General features: G+C 36.0%; 1 protein-coding gene and 2 pseudogenes across 1 annotated transcript; 2 read left to right on the top strand and 1 right to left on the bottom strand.

The window, feature by feature from the left end:
- The first annotated feature begins 100 nt into the window (after positions 1-100).
- Positions 101-12,164, top strand: LOC114743378 (uncharacterized; annotated as a pseudogene).
- Positions 12,165-17,292: 5,128 nt separating this feature from the next.
- LOC114743377 (dehydration-responsive element-binding protein 2F-like) lies at positions 17,293-18,667 on the top strand. Its single transcript, XM_028931588.1, has one exon. It carries the CDS (start codon positions 17,540-17,542, stop codon positions 18,368-18,370), a length of 831 nt encoding a protein of 276 aa, XP_028787421.1. The 5' UTR covers positions 17,293-17,539; the 3' UTR covers positions 18,371-18,667.
- A 980-nt stretch (positions 18,668-19,647) lies between these two features.
- Positions 19,648-23,460, bottom strand: LOC114743375 (adenylosuccinate synthetase 2, chloroplastic-like; annotated as a pseudogene).
- Between the last annotated feature and the right edge of the window lie 1,039 nt (positions 23,461-24,499).

Raw genomic sequence — 24,499 nt, 5'->3', positions numbered from 1 at the left:
TACGAGTCTTTATTAAAGTAAGGAAATAAAAGCCCAATTCGCGGGCAGTGCCGTTGGAGGCAGACCCGCCAAAGCCCTAGGAGTGAAACTGTCATTCACGATGGAAGGATGTACGGAGGATTTACTATGGCAGTCGGAGCCGGAATCGGAATCTGTGTTGTGTCCGTGACGCTCGCGCGTGCCGTGAGTACTCTGCTCTGTGCTCGACCCAAAAAGCTCCAGGACGCTATTTTCCGCCTTTCCTCACTGACCCAAAGACCCTCAATCGGTACTTTTTCAAGCACTGAGAGCTTGTTACTGTATTGCTTCTCCCTCACTGATTTTCATTCTTCCAGGTTCATTGGAGGAGTCGCTATGGTTCTTGCACAAGTATGTAACGGATGCTGCTGAGAAGGAGGATTCATTCGACCAAGTTCTCGTTCCCATGATCGAAAATGTACTCAATTTCTGATACGTTTTTTAGATTGAAGTCGCTATTCTTTTCAAGTTTTTCAACTTCAGAGTTTCTAGAAGCTCTGTTATAGTATTATGTCATTAATCCGAATCGCACTCATAATTATGTTTTATATTCTGTATATGGATGGTAGTCATTGAACTCCAAAGACTCTAAGCGTGGTGGCCAAGCCGTGATACTGATAAACTGGCTCTATCAAGATGAGTTGCTTTTTGAACCTTTGACGAAAGGCCTTGCTAACATCATTACAAGGAGAATGATCGTTATTTACTGTTTGGATGGTGTGTACTTGTGCGGTCTCTTGTGGACTACGATAATACTATTAGTCAATCTCCTTTTAGTGGTAAGTTTTTAATTCCGTTTTGATAATAACTTACGGAGCAGAAAATCATTTTGAGACTAAGAGGAGGCTTCTTTCTTTATTATATTACTTTCTGGGTTCATGATTAATATTTGCTTCTCCATGTTGGATATTAATGGATTTCTGGATGGCAGGGATAAGGGATAGGTACAATGGGTTAATAAAGATAATCTCCACCTGCCTGCCACATCTGGCCGTCATTGTTTCTCAAGGAAGGTAATTTCACGTCTAATAAGTCTTGTCCTAGGTTCTGGCCAAAGGAGTCTCTAAGGTATTCAATGGCTTCTCAAAGAATTAATGTAAATTGAAGGAATCACGGAAATGTTATTTAGTGGGTGATTTTGTGCATATGTGGTACTATTGCATTTCTATAATCATAACAGGTTTTTGCACCATATCTCATTATGTTAGATTTCTATTATTATTTAACTCATCTACATGTCTTGCACTCTAAATCTAAGCATCTACTTAGGACCATATTAATACATTTCACTCTTTCCCCTCGTCACCACATTTCCGTTAAATATGTTGCTTGATATCAGTGCATTTAGTCCCTGCTAAGTTCTATGTGGCTATGAAACTTGAACATGGGGGACAAAACTCAAGTTTTGTCCATATAAGCATCCTGCTAAGAGAAAATTATATCGGTTAGAAATTAGAAAGGATCAACAAACAAGTGATACAATATTATTCTGTTCTTAATTTTGCTCAGCTGATCCTCTCCATGGATTTGCTGTTGTCATATGCTATCCTCGATTTTCACTAAAGCCCACTATCTCTCTTAAATAATTTCAAGCTTTTCTGCCTCTTGCCCCCTTTTCTGGCCAAGCACCTGTATGTTCCCTTTTCATTCTTGATTCTGTGATTCCTTTTATTTTTTCATCATTTGATCTCTGGTTTCTGCAGTACTTTGCAGGATGGGTTTGAGTTGCCATCTCGTCTTGGAGTGTCTGCTGCTGATTGCTTTCTGGCCCTTACAGAAGCATTAACCAAAATGGCTGAGTCTCAACGTAACAAGTTGAAATCAGATGCAGGAGCAGCATGTCAGCCGATTACTTTGGTTCCATCCACTGGTGACAAGAAAGTGAAATTAGCTTCTAAATCTTTGACAGTGTCTGATACAGGAAGGGATTATTTTTTGTTGCATCATTTGGATGGGATGATTTGTTTGGTGCAGAGGCTGCTTGCTGTACGTGACCTTTTTATTCTCATCTAATATCAACGTTTTATGCATGCCATTTGCATGGCTATAGCTGAGTTACTCTTGGGTGAATCTCTCTCTTGGAGTTTATAATATTCATAATTTTTAGGTATGATATTTAAAGAGGAAGATGATTGTGAGAGTGACCAGTGGAAAGAAAGCAAATTGTTTAACTAAACATAACATTAGAAAATGAGCGGAGGTAGCAATTTCAGTCGTATTTTGTATACAGTGAAGATTTAGGAGTTAAATTACTTTCATATCTTGTAATCTCATTTAATTTAATGTCATATTGATCTTCCTGAATAAGTGTAGTTTAACCAATTATTGTAATTTGCTCATTCTTGATTAGTGAGCTACCGATACTGATATCCTATTTACACAGATAATGTGATGGATTTGTGTTTTTGTGTTTCTGAAAAATTTTAAGACGGGTCTTGGACCTGTGAATTTGCATTTTAAATGCAAGAGGTAGTGTGTGCTATCAATTTATTCACTATTTATTTGTCTAACTTCGTTGAAACCGAACATGTGCATGGTTGAAGCTGTGTCCTATGATCTTCTATGGAGCCTTATTTTCTCCTCCTCTTAAAATATTCACTGTAGTGGAGCCAAAAAGTCGATTTTTACATGCCAAAGGGTTGGAGCAAGTTCTTAAATGGTTTGAAGATATAAAAAATCACTACTGCTCCTTACAATATAAGGCAGGTTCTGCGCCCTATGCGTGATTCTTGTTTAATTTTATGTCTAGTTCTTCCCTGGATATTTTATGAACTTTGATTTTCTTGGACTAAATGAAGACAGATTCTAATGTTCTCAAGACTGGAGATTTGCTACTCTCTTCTTGCTGGAAGCACTATAGCAGGCTATTATACTTGGAAGACCAGAAATTTCCGCAGCATTACAAGGAGCTTCTAGACCAGTATCTGTCTGGGATTCAGGTTATTCTGTAGATGTTCGCTATATATGTTTTGAAATAATTTGAAGCGATAACTTTCCAGTTTACCTCATATTCAAATATCTTGCTATTTCTGTTTGATTCTTCCAAGAGATTATTTTTCGTGGTGATTTCATCTTTGTTAGCAAAAGAGAATACATACCCACTACTTGTCATATCCCAAGTGAGTAGGATTTTTTATTTCATATTTGTGGCATATGGTGCCTGATATTGGGTACAAGTAGATTTATTGTTTTGAGTTGATTATAAATATTTTGATTGATTATGAATACAATATCTGAAATGGTAATTTGTTATTTCATGCATGGCATTTGTTGGAGTTGTTTTGTTGCTGATATCCTAAAATCATGCAGTATTACATGGACAACCATTCTAGTGGGCTCGCTGACAAGAAAGATAGTGAAGTGGAGACCAGAAGGTTTTTCTTGAATTGTTTATGCCTACTATTGGGACGTCTAGATAGCAAGAAATTTGAAAGCATAGTGTTAGAACGTGGGATGGATATATCACGGGTTCTTGTACCACAGGTACCTAAATCAGAGGTCTCCTCGAAGGCCTCTGTACAGCTATATGATCTGGCAACTGTTTTTCCATGTACTTGCCCAGTAATCAAAATTTGCGCCTAGTCTGGAATTATTACAAGAATCTCAACGTAGTAACTAGGACGCTATACCTTTGGAGAATTATTCTTTTATTTGCATGATGTTGTCATTGTTATAACCTGGATGCAGTTATAGAGTCCTTGGTATCTGGAAGAAAGATGAATGCTCACTTTAGCAGTGTTATAGGCTGTTGACACTGATGGAATCCAAAATCTTCCACAATAACTAATATTGCTAGTTCTCCTGTCATCCTATGATGTAGTTTTAGTATGCTAATGTGGTTTAGTTGCACAAGTCCCAAGATAAACTGGCATTCAAATATGTTAATTGTACGCAGCTGGCAAAGGTATATCTGGCATGACGATCCTGCTATCAACTTATTTGAATGATATTCTGGTTCAAAAGGTTGCTATGCTGCCATTTGAAAAAGGAATCCTGGTCTAGTACTTGTGACTGATGATATGGATGCTGCCATTTGATATGAATGTATACTGTTTTATGACATATTGATATAGATTGAATGTTTGCTTTTTATCTTGCTTTTCTGTATAATCATGCTCTTGAAACTAAATCTGATACCATATTGGTTGTTACTTCTCTCTCTTTTCCTGTAGCTGACTTCTACTAATGAAGACATTATCGATGGGGTGGTTTCAATCTTCAAGGCTATCATCTTGAAGCCAAATCACTCAACTGGAGGCACACATATTAAGAGTAGTCAAGTGGACGCTGTAATGCCTTTCTTGCTCCATCTTCTAGATGAGCAGGAAGGTACAGCAAGAGCTGTAGTTAAATTGATAGCAGAATACTGCTCAAAGTATCCACTCTATTCTTTTTCATATGATGCTAGGAAGGATAACTCTCTAAATCAACGATCTTTATTTTAAATTTAGTAATTTCTTTACTCATTGATTTACTTTATGATCCACCAGGAGCAAAGATGATAAATGCCTTAAAGAAGTTTTAAAGCGTCTTTCATCTGGAAATATTTCACAGAGAAGAAATGCCATTGATGTTATATCAGAAGTGATTGATATATCAACAGATTCACGGAAGTCTTGTCTACTTTCTGCTTGGTATGATTGCACTGGCAGCTATTAGAATTTTGAGGAGTTTGTATTTCAATCTGTTCATGTGATTATTTCAGGCAAGATGTAGCCAACAACTTGCTGGAGGGGCTTGGAGATGAAGACATTCTGATTCGGGAGCAGGCTTGCAAATTACTTCCAGCTTTAGGTTAGTCCTAAAACTGAATGGTGTGCCTATGCACTTGATTATGCATATGCATGTGTGCGTGCGGAGGGGGGAGGGGGAGAAAGGGACTTGAGCAGTGGAAACAGTAATTATCTGTCCTTCTGGGTTGTTTGGGTTGCGAAATGTTATCTATCAGGGTCATACTTGTAATCTTCTGCACCAAATAGCTCAGGATTTCATGTTGAATTGGTTCTTAGTATTGGGCTACTTTTTCTTTTTCCTATTACCTTGTTATCTTCCCTCTTCCCTAATGCTTAATAGTTCTCTAATGTTTGATTTTACTCCAATGCTCCTCTGTGCTTAATTTTCACATGCGACATGAATCATTCTTGCAGGTATATATTTAAGCATTAATATAATCATGTTGATTTGATCCTTTCCTGCATTATGGGTTCTGATAATGTGTTACACAACTAAATGATTCAGCATGTCTCAATATTTATGATGTGCTGCATGTGATTTTGACCCATATAGGTCTGATTCTGGATCACTGTTTTCTTTTTCAACAATTCTATTATTATGATTAGTGGCGCCTATGAGTTGCTGAAATACTTCTGCAGACCCTTCATTGCACTTGCCGACATTGGTCAGGCTTGTTTACTCTCCAGTTGAGAGGGTACAATCATCTGCTACTGATGCCCTTATTAGGGTCCTGAAATTTCACAACCAGAGAAACGATGCCCTATTTTTAATGCTAGACTGCCTTAGGTATTCTTCTCCTCCCCCTTCCTGTTTTCTTCAACTTTTCCGTTAAAATTGCAGTGGTCAACTTACAAAGCCAAAAATTTTGTAGCATTTATATGTTATTGTTTTTCTAGTTTTAAGTTTTACCTCCTCATCCTTACAGCAGCATCAGCCAAAGCGTAGATCTTCCAGAGGCAGAAGAAAGTAAAGGTGCATTCTTTCTTTCATTTTCTCGGCCTCACATTTTGACAGCCCATTACTGAGCTTGTTTTGCTTATGTCTGCATAGATGTTTGTTCAAATTATCGTAGTTGCTGAAATGGCTGAATAAAAGATGATGACATTGACCTGATATTGTACATAATTATTGTAATTCCATATTCAGATTGGTGGAAATGATGATACTATTACGTTGTATGTTGATGTCTGTTAATCCTTGCTTATATATGTAAATCAGTGCATGTATGTGTCTCTGTTTATCATGTATGTATATGAGTGTTCTTAAAACTAGACTCGTTTTTGAGCTAGTTGAGGCATTGGTTCAAATTTAATTGTTTGGTCTATGGTCGAATCATGGTCAAATAGGGTCATAATTAAATTAATGTTTTAATTTATAATATTTTGATTATTATATTACATATGGGAAATTCAAAGCAAATCTATTGTTAGAGGTTTTTTTTTTGGGTTATTTTATCACTTTTGTGGCTTATATTCCCCGTATATTTTTTAAAATCACATTTCTTTATTATATATAGATCACACACTATTTATGTACAAGTAGAGAGAGCCATCCTAAGTAGGCCAATAAATGCATTTAAAAAACATCCCAAACCTAAAGGCAGTGATCTCCTAAGATTCTATCTTAACCATAGGGTTAACTAATAAACACACGGATTAAAATAATTACAGAGAAAGGCTCCTAGTCTCTTACAATATATTGATAAGTTGGTGCGCCCTATCTGGCCTTTGTTGTCTTCTTTTGTGGCAAGAAAGTAGAGGATGATGACGAGAAAGAAGAATGAGAAGAAAATGGTGTTGATATGTAAGATAGAAGTAGGGAATCGAAAGGGAAAAAGTGTCCCTTCTAGATATAAGAGTGAAGTTGGAAGGCGGGGGGGTACAAAAGAGCAAGGAAGGCAGGGGGGTAAGAACCATGCTAATTGATGGCCTCAAGTGATGAGCTTTTTGCACAGGCCCATACTCCCCCCCCCCCCCCACCGGGGGCCAAAAAAAGGAGGTGTGGTATTTACAGTTTTTAATCTGCATACCTGTCTTTGACTGGTTCTGAGCAGTTTTTTGATTGAACCGGCTTGTCTTGTTTCATTATAGTAGCATTGAGATGTATCTGTGTGTCATGTTATAGCTGCAGACCTCACCATTTCTTTTGCCTTGAACTTTGTGGCTATAAAATTGAGCAATTGATCTAAGTTACGCGCTTTAGTCTTCTGTTATTTTCTGTTTTGTGGCCAGGAACACAGCAACCATTTAATTCTCATGCTTTTTTATTGCTAGCAGGACCAAAGTTGGACACTGACCGAGTACTCAGGCTCACTCCAGAGTGGTCTAAAAGTGTAAGATTGATAATGAAATTACATATATGGCTCTATAATGGCTATGTCAAACCATTTTTTACAATGTGCATTGTAAGAGCATGATCAACAAATAGGTGACCAATATTGATTTATCATCTTGTACTTTACTTTTGAGTCAGTGTGTTCCATTTGTTTAGACATGCATAAGTATTCATATCTACGCAGAATGTATAGAAACTCAATACTTAATGAGTAGTCATTCACTGTGTTGATAAAGCCCTATTAAGTGTAACAAACTTACTTTAGGAGAAGTTGATATTTGAGCTTGACTCCCATTTTGGCTTGGTTTGCAATTATTTTGCTGGCTTGTTATGTATCTCTGAATTGCTAGATCTGCAAATGCAAGTGCAACTGTATTATGGAAGTTGATAACTTCAATATACTTAAGTTCTCAGGAATGTGATAATAATTCCTACACACACACTGTGGCTCAGTATTAGTTTTTTTTGGGTCCTAAGCAGTTTTATATTATCTTTTCTTTGTAATTTGCATTTTCAGTTGATAAGATTGTTCGAATAAATGTACCTTAAGATGTTATGTGTTTCAACAGGTTCGAGACTGGAATTTCTTGGTTGGACCATTGATAGACAAGATGTTTGCAGATCCCTCAAATGCAGTTATTGTCAGATTCTTGAGTTATATAAGTGAAAATCTGTCTGATGCTACTGATTTAGTCTTGCATCAGGTTTTGCTGCATGTGAGAGGACAGAAGGAGTGAGTATACGGACTAATAATTTAACTCTTATATATAATATATATATTTTTGCTTGCCCGTAATTGATCTTGAGCACATAATCTTCAGCACCAGAGAGCCACCTGTGTGACCTTGAGTTATCGCTGTGATGCCCTGATCAGATGCTTAATAAGAGCTATGTTTACTTGTTAAGCCTGGTTGGTGTGATTTTATTGAAAAGGAGCAATTGAATAATTAACAGTACCTAGGGTGGTGTCTCAAAGTCAAGGCTATTGGCAGAATTTTACTTCAATTGCAAATGAGACTGAAAGTTGTCATCAGTATCCCCTTTGGAAGAAAGCTGACAAGAAAGTCTGAACAGCTGTGTTTTAGGGCAACTGTATTGTGAACTCGACTTTCATTTTGCATGAATAACCTTAAATTTGATACCTACTTTCTTATGTGGTTGGTTTTTGAAGCCCTGCTTATTAGTTGGATTTTCATTTTAATCTTATACATCTATCTGAAGAGCATAATATTCACGTTATTAAACGAATCAGAGTTGTTTGTCTCAAGTATTAACATTCTGATCATGTAATGGTTACGCACTGGTTTATGATGGTCCTATATAGAATTTTTTTGCACAAGGAAAACAATTTCAGACGGCATAGAGTATAGTTTTCTCATTTATAGCTATACAGATTCTGCATTTGGATAGTGAAAATGTAAAATAGTGTATGTCTGTATGTGCTTGACATTATGTTAGGCAAGTCATTGTCAAATAAGGTTAGACCCAAAGTTGTGCTTTTATGGTGGTATTAATTCCTTGCCCTAAACAGTCTCCTCTTTGTTAGCAGAGTTGATGAAAGTTTGTTATCAAGGTGGGTGAATAGAACCTATACCAATGATGAGTTTGTAGAAATGCAGCAATCTTTGTTTGAGCACCTTTGCCCATTGCTTATCATTAAGATGCTTCCACTGAAGGCTTTTAATGACCGCAATTCATCACTTATGTATGGGAATCTACGTCAAGACATAGTGCCTGGTATTTTTTTGGGCTTAAAGCATCTTCATCTGTTTTCATCATACTCCTGTGTCAATTTTTTTATATGTTTGAATAATTTTAGATCATATCTTTTATGTATCCGTCAATTGTTATTAGCTTGTTCTGTTCTCATTATACTAAAGCTCAATTTATCTAATCTTTTAGCAGTGTGCTAGTTGACTGAAGACGCAGAAACCATTTTTAGTTCCTCTCTTCTTGCTTAACCAAAATTTGAACATAAAGCTTATCTGGCCCAGTGGTTCCTCTTTATTTTGATCTTACGAGTTCTCCCATTTGAAATCTGATCTCCAATAACTGTGATTGAATGCTGTGCTAATTTTTTATAATCTCCATAGATGGATGAATTGTTGATTGCTTAATGCTACCCCTCTCACTTCTTAGTTTGGAAGTTCTCTTCCTTTTGCTTAATGTTCCCGGATGCATCTGATTAGATTATTTACTTGCAGCTATTATATTATTTTGGTAGGAAATAATTCAAGTAGAAGACGATATAATTCTTTTCTTTTCTTTCTTTTTCTTTTTGGCGTGTGTGTCTGTTTGACTGGAGGTTGAGTTTTCCCCTTTTTCTTCGCATATTCATTTTTCTTGTGGAGTTATTAGAAGACTTGATTTATTTATTTGATTTTTTTTACTCATTTGATGTAAATTTAGGGACCAGGGACATTGAGGTTGGTTATGAGTGTATTGCTGCTCTGCTTCTCAGCAGGTTCGTTCTTGAACCTAGCGTTCATCTTACTCCAGTAATTATGTAAAAACTTGATATTCTCCCTTTTATTTGATCTTTTATCTAATTGTTTTAGGGCATTTTGTGACTTTGAGTTTGAAGATGTTCGGAAGCTTGCTGCTGAGCTTTGTGGACGCATTCACCCCCAAGTAATCAGAAATGACTTTTTTCATAAAATAGATTATAAGATTCAAATTTTGGGAAGGCATTAGTAATTTATACCTGAGAAATTTCCTCTCCCCTGCCCGTGGGGGAAAAAGAAAAGAAAGCTGCCATTTATTAAATATTTTGTTTGCAATTGTTATTAGATTTATAATTATCATAATAAAAACGGTTTTAGTTGAATCTGATTTCTGATAGGTTTTGACTATATGAAGCATTGAGTAAATCTTTGGTATTGCCCTACCGGGTATGGCCGTATGGGTACATCTTGGGTTTCCTGAAATATGTACCTTCTATGTTTTCAATCTTTGACCTTTGGTTGTGAGTCAGTGTTGATGCAGGGGTGTTGGGAGGGTATGGGTATATTTCTAACTGAGATTTTGGGTTTACCATGTTTACTTTAGCAGCTGTGTTGCTTATCTTAATTCTGTACAATTCTGGGAAAATACTAACATGTACGAGTCATTTTGTTCACAGGTATTATTCCCAGTTCTCTGCTCCAAGTTAGAGCAGGCTGTCGATGCTAAAAATATACTGAAGATAAAGGCTTGTTTACTTTCAATCTGTACATCGCTTATGGTAACTAATTGCTATCGCAAATGGTGCATTATCACGTTCTGCTTTGGTCAAGTCTGATTCAGTTTATGGTAAAATCGATTCCAAATCACTTGGTTTCTTTGGGTTTATAGGTCAGAGGTTGGGAGTCTTTTTCTCATCCTACTATGTTCATTATTAAAAAGATGATTGAAACAGTGTTGTTGTGGCCAAGTCTTGATGCTGATTCAGGTCAGCAACCATGTAGTTTCTAAGTTGTTCTTGCATGTTTCCCTTCATTTCAAACTATTTTTTACGGTCATAATTTTCCCACAGTTTCAAAAGCACAACATGGATGCATTGATTGTCTAGCACTAATGTTATGTGCTGATCTACAAGCTGAGGAATCAATTAGAAACCATGTCTCTGGTAAGACTATGGCTTTTGAGAAGGAACGATGTATTGATATGAATTTTATTTTAGTTTATGCAAAGAACTTTTGCCAAAAAATGTGACTTCTACTCAAATATGTAGGTTCTGCATTAAGGTTTTCTGTTGGCACTTATGTGATCGGTCATCTCATACATGACAAGAAGGATCTTAATCCAGCTTCTGAGTTGGATAATGACAACTATGCATCTGCAGCTGCTGTTCCTCTCCCTTTTCGTTTGTGCATGGCTAATGTTCTTATTAGTGCTTGTCAGAAGGTCCCAAAATCTTGCACTAATCAATTTGCAGCACTTGTTCTTCCGCCTCTCCTTCATTCTGTCGAGGTATTTTCACATATTTAGTATTATTATATGATGATATATGCGAGTAGCATGGAGTACTCATTGAAATTTTTCCTTCATATCTGCTTGTTTCACGAAATTGGTATGTTTTGAACAGTCTAAAATGAAGTCAGAGGTTAGAGCAGCGTGCATCCAGGTCTTATTTTCTGCAGTCTATCATCTAGGATCGGCAGTTCTTCCTTATGCATCTCAGCTTTTCAAAGTCTCACTGAGATTTCTGAGAAATGAATCGGAGAAGGTATTATTACTCTAGTCTCTTGATAATGTGGTTTATTCACCCGTTGCTATTATCGTGCTTCATGTATCAGGTACATTGGTTGTGCTTGGTGTCTATGAGTTGTGGCAAGAGAGTTTGTAGCGCAAATAATATGTTTCTGAACATTTATTATTGATTCTATTGTTATTCACACTAGTAAAATATTATGATCTTCATTTGTCCATTTGTTCCACACCTTTTCCCCTTGTGTATATATTTCTTCAATTACCTATACCATGCAAACTAATCTGTAATCAGACAGTCGATAATATTATGATAGTCCTGATTTTTCAAGTTGTCGTTATGTTTACAAACATGCTTTCTAATGCATTATGAAATTTCAACAGGAAAGAATGGTAGGTGCGAAGCTAATGGCAGCTCTCATGGCCAGTGAAGATGTAATTTTGGAAAGCATATCAGGGGGACTATTGGAAGCAAGGTCTGTGCTCTCAACGATATCGTTATCAGATCCTTCACCTGAGATACGACAGCTATGCAGAAAGTTGTTATCGTGCATATCTTCTACCTAGATTTACAGAAGAACGGCGGTACTGCTTGTCTTTTCCCTATCCTATATGATTATCTCTTCTCTTCTCTTTTCTTTTCTTTTCTTTTCTTTTTGTTTAATGTATTATAGTTATCTGATATCCTGCACTGCCGGGTCAGATTTGAGCACTTGTTTAATTGACGTAATTCACCAGTGTACATGCTAATGAAAAATCTTTTAAAGAGCTAGGCTTGGTAGACAATTTCAGAATTTAGGATTCAGGGTGTTAAGGTTTTGCGTTGTAAATTTAGGGAACTTGTGGTTATTTGTAATTAATAGGTAGAAAATTGAGGTTAATTTTTTTTTCAAAAATACCTTGACCATTTAATGATTAGAACTTAATGTGCAGAAATAAAAATTTCCTAAATGAGGACAAATTAATGTGAAAAAGGAGAAAAGGTAATCTTATATTTAAAATTAAACTAACCCTCATAAGTAAAACAACTTATATTTAGGACGAATGTCAACGTGATTAACAATTAATTAAAAAAAAAACTTATATGTATAACTGAAACTTATATATACATGCATATGATATTACCACGTTGGTTTTACACAATTAATTAAAAAAAAAAAACTTGTATGTATATATGCACATATATGATATGATCAGGTTGATCTTGCACAATTTTTTTTTAAAATAATTAATAAATCTTATGTTTAAAGAGTTATCGCTACATCAGTATTTTGATGAACTGGTAGAGCATACAAGGGTATTAACTAGATTTTAGAATTGTGGCTTTTGGTTGGGGGGAAAAAACGAATCATGGTTTTTGCCCGAAACATGAAAACACGAGTGAAAGCCTAATGGCCAATCTAGTTTGTGAAAAGTCTTCTATAAGTAGAAAGGTCTGCGTTCAATCTGTTTATAATTTCTGATAAATTGTGCATGTTTTTCTAATTAAAAAAGCAAGTTAGTAAAATATACTAGTTTATGCCAAATTGATTATGGTTGACCTTAGCAGTAATTTTTTTAAAAAAAATTGTAATTTTTAGGCAGAACTCATTTCATCTCAGATGCTTACATCATACATCACAAATTCACTTGATTTATTTGAAGTCATGAGAAACTGATTTTGACTGATAGTGAAATTTCATTTTACTTTTCACAACTATTATATTTCTTAAATTAATTTTAAATAAAGTCATCTGCTCAATTGAATTCCTTACCTCGAATTATACTATTAGGAATTTATGCAAAAAATAATTTATATGTAAAGAATGCATAAGCCTGGTGATCAGGCCTTGGTATTGGATCAAAGCGTCTCCCAACTCCCAGAAGTTTGCACCAGGGCGAAATAATGGGGGAAAAACCCACTAAACCTTGCTGTTTCATTTTCATGCGTATCCCTGGGACTTAAAAGCTCATTTAATTGATGAGCCTTCCCCACAACTATTCTTTTTCACTTTGCATTCTACGTTTCTCAATTGAATTTTAATTTTCTGGTCCAAAAAAAAAATTGAATTTTAATTTAATTATTGCATTGCACCAAATCCAACAAATCTTTTTTCAGCTCTTCTCTTCACACCCACCCGCCTGCCTCCTATTCATTACTCGCAGGACCCCATTATCTCTACTTGGCACAATCTCATCCTTGTACTTGTACCCAGCATCATTCACCCTCTTGTCAAAAACTTTATTTTACATCTTATTTTTTAAAACCAAAAAAAAAATCTAAATCATCTAATGCACTTTTTTCCCTGGCAGGTTTTACCAGAACTCCCTTCATGTTCAGAAATAGTATTAAAAATTATTTGTCGCTTACTATAATATAATTATTTATTCTGAATTTTGTATTTAAGGATTGTTTGGATAGAAATCATACTATAATTTTAAAAATATTTTTATAATATACAAAATAAATATGTGAAAAAGACACTTTTATTATCATAAAAGTACTTTTAAAACTATGATTTTATTTTCATTCAAACACTTTCTAAATATAGAAAAAATTTTGTTTCATTTTACGGAAAAGAAATATCTTTTAAGAATATTTTTACTTGTTGCCAAACACCTCCTTATGTTATATAGATATCTAACAATCTCCCTAATCTACCATTCAAGTCAACCCTACTCAGATTCTTCGGCCAAATATTGCCATTCTCTCTTTCAGGCTCTTGTTCTTCTCACGGGAAAATAAATAGACTTGTTCGGAGATTCCGATTTGGGAATCGGCCGCCGCCCAAGTAGTCCACACATTTTGCGCTAACTTTTCGCGACGTTTCTCTCCTCATCTCCGTGTTGATCGCATCGCTGTTCAGAAATGCTGCAACTTCTGTTCGCTGTTGCCTTTTCCGCCGTGCCTCTCACCATCTACGTCCCCCCGATCCGAAACTTCAATCTCTTCGTTCGGACCATCGAGGACTTCTTGCGAGAGACCACCACCTACACCATTAGAGCTTATCCTCGCGTGAGATTCGCTCTCTCGCGCATCTTCAATTCCCTCGTCCGCACAACCAGGTAGATTTTTCCGGACCTTTCTTCTTCCTCTTGCTGTAAATTCGTCTGGCTTTTCGGCCTGATCACTGATCTTATGATTGGGTCTTCAAGAAACCTGGACATTTTTGTGTTCTCAGATTTGCATTTATGATGAATAATCTTCGCGTGTAATTAATTAATTGTAAGAGTTGATCCTTTAACTATTCGGGACTGCTATTTTCTATCAATTTGTCGGGATATCAACTTCGGGGTTTAAATCGCGTTCTTGCTTGCCCATATCCAGAGTTGACTCTCGTTTCTGTAACGATCATTGTTGGAAAATCTAAGTGGTTTTCACTTTTCAGAGAGAGATCTCGTCGATGTTTTTTTGTAATGCTGCTCAATTCCATGTATTCTTGTGCCGGTATTAAAAAAATCGAATAAAGGTTCAGGACTGATTCGATCTGGATGGCCAATTCCTAATTGATGCGGGGTTGGCAGAAGAAGCCCCAAACGGTCACTTTTTTTAACATTTTGCCATCCTCAAGGCTTCGTCCGGTTTTGATTAGTGGGACTTCATATATTTGTCCCTTTTCGTTATGAGAGGACAGTGAGGAATAGGAACTTTGTATTTTTGTCATATTGGCATTGGTAATCGTTGGCATTATTTGGACAAATTAGTGAAAAAACAGACACGCCGACACAGTATTTCTTTTTTTAATCTTTTTCTAGTGATTTCTTTTGTCTTCTTTTATTTTAACGGAAGAACTCGAACTCTAAACCAAACCTTATCCTTAAAAAAAAAATTAAAACAGTGCTTGGAATTATTAGGTCCGACAAATTCATTGAAAAATCATCAGCAAATCTATTCAGTTGTGCATATTTTACTTTATTTTTATGCACTCTAGTCAGAAATACAATGCATATAGTCGATTCCTTATTTATTATTTGCATAGGAAGAATGACGATCTAGATTTTTAAAATGAATGTGAAAAAGAAAAAGTAATTTTACATATTATCACATTTTTAAAGTTATCTGCATGCTCAGATAGATGCATAATCATATAAATGAAGAATGATGTGCGCGGGTATTTGCAAAAGAAAGGGTGGGAGATTGTAAGTACATGACAAAGTCTTGGAATGCAAATTGCAATCGTGGTATGTTGCCCACACCATACGCCCAACTAACCGATTAGAACATTGATGCCAACCGTCCAGCACGACGACGTTACACGTTGTTACGCTGTAGGCCAACCACGTTACGTCACGTCACAATGTCACATAATTGCCTTTGAATATTCTTTTTTTTTTTTTTAATAAAAAACATATTCAAAAGAATGCTAGAAGTTTAACGTGAGGAAGGAGCTTCGCTTGACAAATAAGCTTATAGCTTCTACCAGGGGCTGGGGAGTACTATTAAGATGTTAGCTCATTAAAAAAAAGTGCAAGTGTACCCATGCAATATTTCACCATATTTATCTTACACAATTTTTTAAAGTGAAAAAGCGTGTGTGTGTATGAAGTTTTTAAAATGGAAAAAAAATGTTACAACCATTAAGTTAACTAATATTGACAGTTTTCAAACATGTAGATTGAGAAAATTATGCAAAGATACACATAAAATTTTTAAAATGGTGTAAAAATGCCGTGCCTATTGAAAACTTTGTGTATTTTGGCATCATTTAAAAAATTTTATGTGTATTTTTGTATTATTTTTTTTCTTAAATTGTTTTTATTAAATGTTTAATGTTAGTTGACTTAACTGTGTCGTGATTTTTTTAATCATTTTAAGGGGATATTTGGATAGAAATCAAATCATGTTAGAAGTGATTTTACAATATACAAAATAAATATGTGAATGAGTTTATCTCGATTTGTGAAAAAATGCTTTTTAGAGGCACTTCTTATATCATCCAAACACCTCCTAAAACTTTATATGTGCTTTTGCGGTCAAGAAAAGTTTATGGTGTCTGGTGTCTCTAGCCAAAGCATTCATGGGTAGATTTACATCTTAACCCAAAAATAAATAATAAAATTCAAAACTGTTAACTTAATTAGAAATTGAAAAAATATTTTTTAAAAAAATGGTAAATGGTTAAACTTAAAACGAAGGAAAAATAAAGCAATAGGGTTATAGAGTCAATCAGTCCAAAAAAAAAGAGTTATAGAATCAGGACCCAAAGGGGATAAATTTATTTATATGTTTTCAAGGGAGAAGAGAAAAAAAAATCGAGCCTAAAATATTAGCAATTTAATATCACATTAAGATTTTTTGTGTTAAAATATAAGAAAATGAGCGCTGAATTTGAGAACTTATATTGTGAAGAAATCCTAATTTAGTATTAATTTTGTTGTGAGATTATTAGTTGTCATTCTCTCCCAAAATTTTAAACTCACCCGAATCACCGCAATCGTCAGCATGAAACATGGCATATGCAGGCTTCACGATATAAAATAGTAATTCAAAAATATCGAAATGGCAGAGAGGGGAAGCATAAGCATGGGATATAGGTGAAGATGGGCCCGTGAAAGAGGCTCAGAATGACGAAGAAAACATGTGAAATATAGCCCGTGAAATCACCAAATGTTGAGGTGCCCTTTCTCCTTTACCATCATTCTTTTTTCTGCACTTCTACTTCAACTCCTGTCCTTTATATATATTATATAGAATCCGAGGTTCATATTCCCACACTTCATTCAAGGCACTCACTCCCTTACTTGTGCAAAGATTTCATCCCATTGTTGATAAATATAATGTGGCCCCAAATATAAAGTCTTGATCAAGTTTGCCTCTCTTGTTTAATATTTTCTTTCTATATTGTTCCCATTAATTTCATAGTTTTGATCATTCTTTTTAACGAAGTCATAATTCGTTAGGTTCAAGCTTTAGGCATATCGTTGAGAAAAAGCATACTTGGGGGAGTTTCACTTCTCAACTGAGAATGTGTGCTATCTAACGACGATACTGTTGACTTGTAACTTAAGGAAATGATCAGACTATACATATCATCAAGCACGTGCTGCAAGCATGAAGTTTCAGACCAAAATGAACCCCATTATTTATTAATAATTCAAGATTTGAAAATTCTGACTCAAGCCTCACTAACGGTCACATGAGCTTTGTTACTTCTCTAAACGTGACAACATTTATAATGAACTCCTCTCCCGCTCCCTACAAATCCCGCGCCTTTCTCGCTCTCCTCAGTCAGTTCTAACAGATACCTTATAACCTATCCTTATCGAGCTCTAGTCAAAATCAGCCATGGATTCTTGCAGAAAGTCTCCCTTAAAGCCATGGAAGAAAGGACCAAGCAGGGGGAAAGGTGGCCCTCAGAATGCTATGTGCGAGTATCGAGGTGTTCGTCAGAGAACGTGGGGAAAATGGGTTGCTGAGATCAGAGAGCCAAAGAAGAGAACTAGGCTCTGGCTTGGTTCTTTTGCCACAGCTGAAGAAGCTGCCATGGCTTATGATGAAGCTGCGAGGAGACTCTATGGTCCAGATGCTTACCTTAATCTTCCCCACCTTCAACCCACCTCCAGCTCCGCCATTAAATCTCAAAAGTTTAAATGGTTTCCTTCCAAGAATTTCATTTCAATGTTCCCTTCTCGTGGATTGCTCAACGTTAATGCTCAACCTAGTGTTCATGTAATCCACCAAAAGCTACAACAACTCAAGCAGAATGGAGTTCCAAGTCACACTCCCTCTAGTTCATCCTGTGATCCAAAGGCTGAAGTTCAGATTATAGGAAGCAAGCATAATGCAGACAATCCTCCAAACGAGAAAGAAGCTAAAACATCGTCAGAAAGTGTGTTTAGTGATATTCAGGACAAACCCCAGATTGACCTCCATGAGTTTCTTCAACAGATGGGAGTGCTGAAGGATGAAAAACAGTCGGGAAGTTCCACAAAGTCTGAAGTTTTATCAAATGATTTCACTGATAATTTTGGTGAATGTTCTGACAAGAGTGTCAATTGGGAGGAATTAATGGAGATGCATGCAGTTGCAGATAATCAAGGATCAGAGGCAACCCAATTTCAAGCGTATGACATAAATGAAGAGCTTGCTTTCACCACTTCGATTTGGAACTTCTAAGAGAATCAGCTAGTCTTTTTTCTTTTTCAAGAAATAGAACTACTTTTTCTAGCTTCTAGAGGAGTTGAAATATAGTGAAATATCAGCAGTAAGTATTCAGTAGTCGAGCTAATCAATAAATGAGATGTTTCTGGTTCTACTACCACTATTCATTCACAGACCTCCGGTAGGTTAGAAGATGGGAAGCATGGAGATTGATGTGGATACAGTACAAGATAGGAATGAATATGGTAACATAAGTGTTGTTGTTTGAAACTTCATGTCTTGATGGGCATATTTTGAGGGCTGAACACTAATCTTCCGAGACAATAGTTCATTTCTAACTCTTTTTGACATAAATATTACCCTAACAAGTCGTTTGCACGTAGTAGATGGTGGTAGTTTAGTATAAAACTCTGCTAGAAGGAGAAAGGAGCTTCTTTAGTAGTGATAGTAACAGAAAATGGAGAGACAGGTTTATCATTATGCTAATGCTACCGTAATTTGTCTTTTTATTATGTTATTTTTGTGACTGAAAAAAAAAAATTGCAGTTCTAAAATTTGTTTACCTCCACTTTTGAGGAGACTTTCAGTCAAACTTACATGACTTTTGGCACATGTCCATCATTTCATCAAATGGTTAGTGATAAAAGCCTGATTGTTAGCTAAAAGGTGTAGACAAGAAAAACTCCAGTAGCATAATCATATGAAGCAATGATTAAAAGAGATCGCTATAGTCCTGCTAATAAGGCCTTTCTCCCCAAAGATTATGCACATTAATAGCTAGTGCTTAAATATCATTAAATCAATCAATATATCTATCATGAAAGCAGGGAACAGTTCTTAACTTTCTAGCGTCCTTTGAGAGGTGCGAGGAAAGTAGCGTCCAACTGCAACGCATTGAGACATTTATTAGTTTCGTTCAAGGTATGCCAGATGATGATACGCATTGTATATAGACAACATAGAAGCCTCTGAAAGTCACTATCTCTTATTCACCTGATTACTTAAGCTGTAAATACTTAAATAACAGAACATGAATGAATTAATCAGAGTTACCTTTAATTGAGACGAATTGTTCCAGCGAGACACAATCGTCTCTTCCTAGTGCCTGGGAAGCTCAGAATGTCAGGGACGCACGATAGAAACATCAAACAAGGCTGCGCCAACAAATTGCTCCACAATTAGAGCTTTGTCTTTATAGGTTCTCTCTCCCCCTCCCCCCCCGCTCTCTCTCTCTGTGTCTGTCCCCTAAAAATTATGTTCACACACACACACACAAAAGACGAAAAGTACTATTTAGTAATTAACAGATATTTAAGTCTTGAGATGGAATGCAGTTTGTTAGTATTTAAATGACGTTACACTCAAGAATTCAGAGAAACAAAAATATTCCACACTTCAGAATTATGTGGATGTCAAAAATAATTGAAATGTTACAACCAGAAGCCTTCCTTTTGCCCTTGGCTATAGGAACATGGAAATTTGGGTAGAAAGTGCTTTCAACTTATTTAAAAATGAAGGCACCACATAAAGGCCCAACATCAATGTAATGAATGGGTACAGCAGCAAGTTCTTCAATCCTTTCCACAAAATGGCGTGCAGCTCTTTGAAGCTCGAAGCACTAGTTTCTGGTGGAAAAAATATCACTGAAGGTACTTATACTCCATCCACAACATACAATTGCTACCCAAACCAGAAAGTTCTAACATACAAGTCCAAGTGTTATTGCTGATGGACAACATAATAAATACATGAAGCAGATGATCATTACTTCATGCTAGTTCTCGTCCAAATCTTCCACAGTTAGCTGAAATAAATAGTTGCAAGTCTACTGCCAAAAGCTTTGTCTTGTTCTTGTGGCTATAGGCACATGGAAGTCATATAGGAAATTGGCGAGAAATTATGACCAACTTATTTATAAATCAGAGCATCACGCCCGGGTCCAACACCAATGTAGTGAATTGGCACGCCAAGAAGTTCTTCTATTCTTTCCACATACTGGCGTGCAGCTCTTGGAAGTTCAGCATAGTTTCTGGTGGAAGAAACATCACACTTCCACCCTGGAAGTACCTCATACTCCACCTGCAACATACAAAATTCATATAAAAATTACTTTGACATCACAGAATTCTCATGCAACTGATTTCATTGACGTTAATGAAAGTTTACCTTCAATTGGTCTAGAAGACGGAGATCTGAAGGGAATGACTTGATCTGTGTACCATCAACGTGTTTATAAGACACACCCAATTTAATTTCAGCAAAATCTGACAAAACATCCAGTTTGGTGAGATTGAGTGATGAAAACCCATTGATCTGACAGCAATATCGTAATGCAACTACATCAAGCCAACCACAGCGTCTAGGACGACCAGTAGTTGTGCCAAACTCCTGCCCAGCAAATCTAAGGAGATCACCCTCCTGACCCAAGATTTCAGTGGGAAAAGGACCAGAACCAACCCTTGTAGTGTACGATTTGACCTGCAAAGTAAAATAATATTAAGAAAATATTGTCTCCATCCTAATAAAGCTCTGTACGTGCACTTTGATAATACTATTTGGCCGGGTCTTGTTAAGAGTTCTTAAAACTGGATATATAAAACAGAAAACACCAGAAAATTCTTCAGGTAAAAGAAGCTTTGGAAATAAGCAGCAAAAACAGAATGGATATGCATATGTTTCTCATTGATTGAATTATTAATTAATATAAAGTCAGATTAGATCATCGACAACTACAATGAAACAAAATAATCCAAATAATCACGTACCACACCAATCAGATCACCAATAACTCTTGGAGCAATGCCTAGACCAGTACAAATCCCGCCTGCTGATGGACTGGATGAAGTTACAAAGGGATAAGTTCCAAAATCTATGTCCAACATTGTTGCCTGACCCCCTTCAACAAGAATCTTCTTCTTTTGTCCTATAGCTTCATTCATGAAATGTACAGTATCGGCAATGAAGGGTTCCAATCTCTCAGCATATCTCTTGTACCTTTCAACTTCTTCCCTGAGAACGTCCGGGTTATAGTTAAAATCTTTGAACCTTAATGCCGCATCTGATAACAAAAGATCAAGCTTCTGAGGAAAAGTATCCATATACTTCAAATCACTTACTCTAATGCCATTACGGATAACCTTGCTAGAATAACAGGGTCCAATGCCTCTCTTGGTAGTTCCAATAAAAGATTTAGCGAGCTCAGCCTCTCTTAGTCCATCAATTACTTGGTGAAAATCAAACAACAAGTGAGCACGATCAGATATCAGTATTCTTCCCTTCCCTTGCAGGAGACCCCATTGGATTCTAAGCCATCAATTTCTTTAAAAAACTGTGGGAGGTGCACTACAACCCCATTCCCAATAACACACAATGTATCCTCATTAAGTATACCAGAAGGAACAAGATGAAGACCAAATTTTTTTCCTTCAGCATTATAAATGGTATGCCCAGCGTTGGCTCCACCCTGATGATGTACAATGAATTAATGATCACATATCATCAAGGGAATATAACTTGCAATTTAATTCTACAAAAAAGCATAATAAACAAGAGGGTATGAAAGTGGCTAAAAGAAGTTAGCAAGAATACCCCACCACTTAACAAGAAGGTTAATCAATCAATATGTTAACTGTCCTACGTCCTACTAATTTAAGGTCTCTTGATGATAAAAATAATGAGGGTGGTCAGGTCTTCACAACATAGGTTGAAGGGTAATTGGAGTAATTAATGCAAATAATCAGAAACATTATGGGGAATATGACTTGCAAGTTAAACAACATATCCAAACCCCAAACTTAAAGGAATCAATCCATAATAAAGGGTAGATTGGCACCTAAACTTGAAGTTTAAAACTGACATGCAGGGATTTTCTTCTTAGAATTATAATTATTTACCTCTTAACGATGATTAGGAAGATTATTGGTGCCTAAATGATGGTTGAAGAGGACAGGCAAAACAAGAAATTTTTCCATACAATGTCGCATGGTCATAGATTAAATTGCTACAATGCGGCACACAACAAGTTAGTTGAGAGAGATTTGAGGTTAATTAAATAATTTGACTGTTTGCTCCAATTGTGTGAGATCTCATCTTTTGTTTTATTTTTTCACTCTTCTAAAACCTTGCTTTTCTAGTCTATCGTGTTAGATTGGTCATTCTAAAACAACGAGCATAATTGGATGGTAACTCAAAGAGTTGTCTAAGGCAATATTCGATGATACCTTCCGGCTGCCTTACAGGACAGTTCTAAAAACTAAAAGTTTCATTGCGGAAAAGAGCAGAATAGAGGAAGAGATGAATCTTGAGAGATAATGGCCCAGCACGCAGAGCTTAGTGGACTATCCTGAAAGAAGGATTGGGCAAATTGAACTTGGAAAGTCAACTGTCAGGATAACAATCTGAATGTGGTGGTTTAATCAGAAAATCAGAAATAGTGATGGTAAGCGGAAGAGCGGCTTCTGTACAATATCGATTCATGCAAGGTGATTACGGCAGAGTTGTGGCATTGCTCTAACGAACCGCTGCTCTGTTACAAGCAATGGATTAAGAAAAAGCTAGAGGTTGAGAATGACTCTACGGTCCTGGTTAAAGCCATCATACAAACAGAGTCATTTACTAAAAGTCAAGACTTTCTAAGGATTGGGGCGGAACCCAGTCTCCCTTCAGCTAGCATCTAAGACTTGAGCAGAATCCACCTCAAATAAATTTTGGGAATAACCACTCAAGTTTCATCCAACCAAATATCTTTCTTGAAAGGGAAAAAAACAACAGCGCAGCAAAATGTGTTCATTACCTGACAACGAGCAACGATATCGAAGTGGTTGGCAAGGATATCCACGAGCTTACCTTTACCCTCATCGCCCCACTGGCTACCCAAAACACCGGATACCTGACTGAGGGACCCGATTCGACTCAGCCCATCAACAATGGAAGAAGAATCAGCCGCGCTAGGAGCAGACACCAGGGGCTTCGCAGAGCAAAGGACAATGCCCCGGCGAGGAATAGGAGGCCTGCGTTGTATTTCGCTGGCCCTGAGAGAGGTGGAACCAGTCAAGGGATCGAGTGTGAGGAGTGAGAGGCTCATTGCAAATGCGAGGTGTGGAGGCGGAGAAGGGAACGCAGATTTGATTATTTTAGATAAATAATAGACTTTTCCAGTTTCCTAGGAATTTATTTATAAAAATTATTATCATTTACTTACTAATTATTGTAAACGGCCATATTAATATCGTAAATTTATAATTTTTTTTATTTTCAATTTTTTGTTATTCTTTTTTTTTTTTGAAAAGTTACGATAAAATCCCAATAAAAAAATAACTATCAATAAGGTGAAAGTTATCATTTTTTACTTATAAACTTGTCATTACAAACTGTTTAGAGTAGTTATTGAGACTTATTGATAATTATATATTTTTTAATTTAATTGTAATTCTCTTTTTTCTTTTTTCCAGAATTCTTTTTATTGATACTCAATCAATTATATTTCATTTAAATAGAAAATTTAATTTTTAATTCTTAATATTTGATTCGTTAAAAATAAAGACTGTAACTTACTTAAAACTCGATTCTTTTAATTTTTGACTTAGTATAACTTAATTCTTAAGTTTTTAACTCGTTCTAAACTCATTTTTAATCATTTTTATCTTTAATGATGTTGTCTTTATTGCGTATATCCCACTCCAGGTCATCACCTGTTCATCATACCTGGCCAAACCCATTATTAAAAACGGATGTGTGAATTCCATTTCAGGTATATCTGATTGGAAAACTGGGGAAAACAGACTTCACGTTTACAGAGGATGCCAGTGAGAAGAGAAGATAAAATTTGGCGGGAGATGGAAGGAGACTCAAAGAATAAGACTTGTTTAGAGCGGCAATATGATCATTTAAAAACAGTTTTTTAATCATAATTTATAAAATATAAAATAAATATGTGAGAGTAGTTTTGTCTCAGTCAATATAAACAATATAAACTTACTTTCCAGATAAACTTTAGTACTAGGGTTATACTACTTTTGGTCATAAATATAAGAGTTAGTTGATTAATTTGAGTAACTTAAGGAAATAAGTTAAATTAATTATTTGTAATAAATAAGTGTTGTCTTTCCTAAAATATCCTAGCTAATCAAGTTTGTTGGCTAGAAT

Source organism: Neltuma alba, unplaced genomic scaffold (assembly GCF_004799145.2).
Source record: "Neltuma alba isolate B1F8T4 unplaced genomic scaffold, ASM479914v2 tig00004007_pilon, whole genome shotgun sequence".
NCBI classification, from domain to species: domain Eukaryota; kingdom Viridiplantae; phylum Streptophyta; class Magnoliopsida; order Fabales; family Fabaceae; genus Neltuma; species Neltuma alba.
Note: the sequence above shows the minus strand (reverse complement) of the source record. Positions and strands in the feature narration are given on the sequence as shown.

Coding starts and splice junctions, on each gene's coding strand:
- LOC114743377 (XM_028931588.1), top strand. CDS start 17,540: ATGGATTCTTGCAGAAAGTCTCCCTTAAAGCCATGGAAGAAAGGACCA.